This window comes from Rhinopithecus bieti, unplaced genomic scaffold, assembly GCF_001698545.2.
Source record: "Rhinopithecus bieti isolate Rb0 unplaced genomic scaffold, ASM169854v2 scaffold_10589, whole genome shotgun sequence".
Taxonomy (NCBI): domain Eukaryota; kingdom Metazoa; phylum Chordata; class Mammalia; order Primates; family Cercopithecidae; genus Rhinopithecus; species Rhinopithecus bieti.
The window spans coordinates 294,608-299,686 of NW_016807065.1; the positions used below are offsets into that span (position 1 = coordinate 294,608).

The following is a 5,079-nucleotide window of genomic DNA, read 5'->3' on the forward strand; positions in this document are numbered from 1 at the left end:
CTCGTCACTGCACACGTCCAGCTGGGCCACGGTGAGGGTCTGCCCCAAAGCCTCCCCAGCAGCTGCCTCCAGTGTCTCCTTCTTCCCCAGGTCCCTCATGGTGGCCACCACTGGGGGCAGAGAGTAGAGCAGGGACAGGCACTGAGTTCCTTTCCCCTTGGTGTGGGCTCCATGTTTCTGTGATCTTGCATTAGAAGTCACAGAGAGATGGAAACCCACAAGTTCACACACCTACATTTATCACTCAGCCAACAAATGCACACTTGTGTACGTGTCTCTCCACGTACCTGTATCCATCCTTCCAACCATGAGTTCAACAGACATTTATTGAGCATCGACTATACACTATGCCCTATTCTAGGTGCTGAGGCTATGGCATGAAATAAGATAAAGTCACCAGGTGTGGTGGCACAAGCCTGTAATCCCAGCACTTTGGGAGGCCTGGGTGGGAGGATTGCTTGACCCCAGGAGTTTGAGACCAGCCTGGGAAGTATAGCGAGATCCCATCTCTACAAAAAAATTATATATACAAATTTGCCAGGTGTGGTGGGTGGCCCCCACCTATAGTCCCGGCTACTTGAGAGGCTGCAGTGGGAGGATTACTTGAGCCCAGGAGGTTGAGGCTGCAGTGAGCAGAGTTGGAGCCACTGCACTACAGCCTGGGTGACAGAGTGAGATCCTGTCTCAAAATATAAAAAAATAAGGCCGGGGTGGCTCACACGTGTAATCCCAGCCCTCTGGGAGGCCGAGGTGGGCAGATCACAAGGTCAAGAGATCGAGACCATCCTGGCCAAAGTGGTGAAAATTCGTCTCTATTAAAAATACAGGGCGGGGCGCGGTGGCTCAAGCCTGTAATCCCAGCACTTTGGGAGGCGATACGGCGGATCACGAGCGGTCAGGAATCGAGGACCATCCTGCTAACACGGTGAAACCCCGTCTCTACTAAAAAAAAGTACAATAAACTAGCCGGGCGAGTGGGTGGGCGCCTGTAGTCCCAGCTACTTCGGGAGGCTGAGGCAGAGAGAATGCGAAAACCCCAGGAGGCGGAGCTTGCAGTGAGCTGATGAATCGGCCACTGCAGCTCCAGTCCGGGCGACAGAGCAGAGACTCCGCCTCAAAAAAAAAAAAAAATACAAAAAATTGCCGGCGCGGAGGCTCAGCCTGTAACCAGCACTTTGGTGAGCCGAGACGGCCGGATCACAAGGTCAGGAGATCGAGACCATCCTGGCTAAACACGGTGAAACCCCGATCTCTACTAAAAATTACAAAAAACTAGCCGGCGAGGTGACGGGCCCTGTAATTCCCAGGCTACTCGGGAGCTGAGACGGAGAATGGCGTGAACCCGGCAGGCGGAGCTTCAAGTGAGCTGAGATCCGTGCCACTGCACTCCAGCCTCGGGCCACAGGCGAGACTCCGTCTCAAAAAAAAAAAAAATACTTAGCTGGGTGTGGTGGCACACACCTGTAATCCCAGCTACTCAGGAGGCTGAGGCAGGAGAATTGCTTGAATCTGGGAGGCAGAGGAGGTTGCAGTGAGCTGAGATCATGCTACTGAACTCCAGCCTGGCAACAGAGCGAGACTCTGTCTCAAAATAAATAAATAAACAACAAACAAACAAATAAATAAATAAGATAAGATAACCTTTCTGCCTTCATGGAATTTATAGCCTAGTAGGTAAGACAATAAAATACACAAACATAAAACAGACTGCCATGAAAAAAATGCATACATACCTATAGCCAACATACATACATACATGAACACTGAAGTGAATAGCCATATATATATATATACATATTTTGAGATGAAGTTTCACTCTCATTTGTTACCCAGTCTGGAGTACAGGGGCACGATCTTGGCTCACTGCCACTTCTACCTCCTGGGTTCAAGCGATTCCCCTGCCTCAACCTCCCGAGTAGCTGGGATTACAGGTGCATGCCGCTACACCCAGTATTTTTAGTAGATTTTGTATTTTTGTATTTTTAGTAGATATGGGGTTTCACCATATTGGTCAGGCTGGTCTCAAACCTCAGGTGATCTGCCCACCTCATCCTCCCAAAGTGCTGGGATTATAGGCGTCAGAAGCCAAAGAGCCACAGAGCCTGGCCAAGCTTATCCTCTTTTTTTCTTTTCTTTTCCTTTCTTTTTTTTTTTTTTTTTTTTTTTTTGAGATGGAGTCTCGCTCTTGTCACCCAGGCTGGAATACAGTGGGGAAATCTCGGCTCACTGCAACCTCTGTCTCCTGGTTCAAGCGATTCTCTTGCCTTAGCCTCTCAAGTAGCTGGGATTACAGGTACCTGCCAGCATGCTCAGCTAATTTTTGTATTTTTATTGATCGATTGATTGACTGAGACAGAGTCTTGCTCTGTCACCCGGGTTGGAGTGCAGTGGCGCAACCTCGGCTCACTGCAAGCTCCACCCCTGGGATTCACACCATTCTTCTGCCTCAGCCTCCGGAGTAGCTGATACTGCAGGCACCCGCCACCATGCCCGGCTAAGTTTTTGTATTTGTAGTAGAGATGGGGTTTCACCATGTTAGCCAGGATGGTCTCGATCTCCTGACCCCGTGATCCACCCACCTCGGCCTCCCAAAGTGCTGGGGTTACAGGCGTGAGCCACCACGGCCGGCCAATTTTTGTATTTTTAGTAGAGACGGGGTTTCACCGTGTTGGCCAGGCTGGTCTCAAACTCCTGACCTCAGGTGATCTGTCCACCTCGGCCTCCGAAAGTGCTGAAATTACAGACATGAGCTACTGCGCCCAGCCTCAAGCTTATGCTTTTAAGCAGGACCTCAGCATATGTACCATGTCTGCACATGCACCAGCATGCATGTTTGATATCCCCCAATGTGTGCGACCATAATCACCCATGAACACTCCTGGGGGCATTTGCCTCTTGTCTTCGGGCCAGTGTGATTCGTGGGTAGCAGGCACATGAATGGGGTCACTTGCATCTACAGGTGATATAGTGGGAAACATGGGTGCAAGGGATGGGATGCCTGAGTTCAAATCCCAGCTCTGCCACTTTGCAGCTGGGAGACCTTGAGCAAAGACCTTTGACAGTCTGCATCTTTGTTTCCTCATTTCTGAAATGGGGCAGGCCAGGCACGGTGGCTCATGCCTGTAATCCCAGCACTTTGGGAGGCCCAGGTGGGCAGATCACCTGAGGCCAGGAGTTTGAGACCAGTCTGGCCAACATGGTGAAATCTCGCCTATTAAAAATACAAAAAAATTAGCCGGGTATGGTGGCGCATGCCTTAATCCCAGAAACTCAGGAGACTGAGGCATGAAAATCACTTGAATGTGGGAGGTGGAGGCTGCGGTGAGCCAAGATGCGCCACTGCACTCAACCTGGGCGACAGAGCGAGACTCTGACTCAAAATAAATAAATAATAAAATGGGGTGGATGATAGTGCCCGCCTCACAGGTGTGATGTGAGGATTAAACGACTTTCTGGATTCAGGGCACTTAGAATGCAGCGTGGTACATTGTAAAAGCGCCGTAAACATTAGCCTCCAGCAGTTTAATACACCCATCTGCCCGCCCACAGGAACGCACGTTATTCCCTGCACACTGCCGTTCAGGGTCTCATGCTCAAAGCTGTGTGTGTCTCTGAAACAGAGGGCAGAGGGCTGGGAGAAGCAGCCCTGCCAACTGGGGCAATGCCCTCACCCCCAGTCGCCTCCTTGTAAGTAACAACCCTTTGCCCACTTTGGCTCCAGCATGCTCCCTCTGGGTCAGGGGTTCTCCTGGTTGGTTAGGATGCAGGTCCCAGGGATTTATTCTAGAGCTGCAGAAGGGCAAGTTCTTAGAACTAGAAGGCCATCCCTTCAACCCCCAAGGTCAGGAGCCCTTAAGAAGCTTATCTCAGTAAAAGCAGTAATCTGGGGAGACTGTGGAGGAGTGAGCATCAGGGTAGTGATTATGCCAATCTAGGAAATGCCCTAGTGAAACCCTTCTAAAAATAGCACCCACCCACCCCCTGCCACTCTCAGCATGCTTTATTTTGTTTCTTAGCACTTATTCCCACCAGATATAGCAACAATTTCTTTTTATCTGTTTATCACCCATTCTCCCTCTCCTCCCCGCCTGACACCATCCCAAGGGCTGAGATTTTTGTCTATTTCATCCCCAGTTGTGTTGCCAGCATTCAGAACACCCAGAAGGTGCTCGAGAAATATTTGTAGGATGAGGGGATGATTCCTGGAGGGAGAGGAAGACCGAATGCATCCTGAGTCCTCCCCAAGCCCACAAGTGCAGCTGGGAGAGATGGGTAGGGGAGACAGTGTTGGGGAAGCCGTGTCCACCCTGCTGCCTCCTAGTGCCGCCTGCACCTCTTACCCTGGTAACGCTTCTTGGGGTCATGGGCCAGCTGCACTGCAAGTTCCAGACCAATTCCTGATGAGCAGCCGGAGATCAACACAGTCCGGGGTGCAGCGGCCATGTTGATCCCCTCCCTGGACGCGTGACCTCCGCTGGGCAGCACCTGACTCTGACCATTCATCCTGGGCTCATCTGCTCCCTCCTAACCCCCTCCCACAGATCCCCTGCAGGGCAAAGCCTCCGCCCTCCCCAGGAGACCCTCAATTCTGGACTGACCCTGAACAGGCAGTAAGAAAGAATCTCTTAAATCCTCTCTGCACCTCATTTTCTTCATCTGCCAAAAATTTCTTCTCCATACCTACTATACACATCACTGGTTTTTGTTTGTTTGTTTTTAAGAGACAGCGTCTTGCTCTGTCACTCAGGCTGCAGTGCAGTGGCACCACCATAGCTCACCACAGCCTCAAGCGATCCTCCCACCTCAGCCTCCAGAGTAGATGGGGCTACCGGCACACACTACCATGCCCAGCTAATTTTTAAATTTATTTTGTTTTTAGACATGGGACCTTGCTCTGTTGCCCAGACTGGTCTCCAACTCTTGGCCTCAAGCGATCCTCCTGCCTTGGACATTTGTAACTGTTTTCTTAATTTTTAACTTTTATTATGAGTGTAAATTATTATTATTATTACTGTTATTTTGAGACAGAGTCTTGCTCTTGTCACCCAGGCTGGAGTGCAGTGGTGTAATCTCGGCTCA

General features: G+C 50.5%; 1 protein-coding gene across 1 annotated transcript in view; it reads right to left on the reverse strand.

The window, feature by feature from the left end:
- Positions 1 to 4,749, reverse strand: part of RDH8 (retinol dehydrogenase 8) — an 11,421-nt gene extending 6,672 nt beyond the window's left edge. The window contains exons 1-2 of the mRNA XM_017880070.1: positions 4,341 to 4,749; positions 1 to 110 (exon numbers count right to left, since the gene is read on the reverse strand). The exon at positions 1 to 110 is cut by the window's left edge and continues 49 nt beyond it. Coding sequence (XP_017735559.1) covers positions 1 to 110; positions 4,341 to 4,503 — 273 coding nt within the window. The 5' untranslated portion in view covers positions 4,504 to 4,749. The remainder of the gene's footprint in view (positions 111 to 4,340) is intronic.
- Between the last annotated feature and the right edge of the window lie 330 nt (positions 4,750 to 5,079).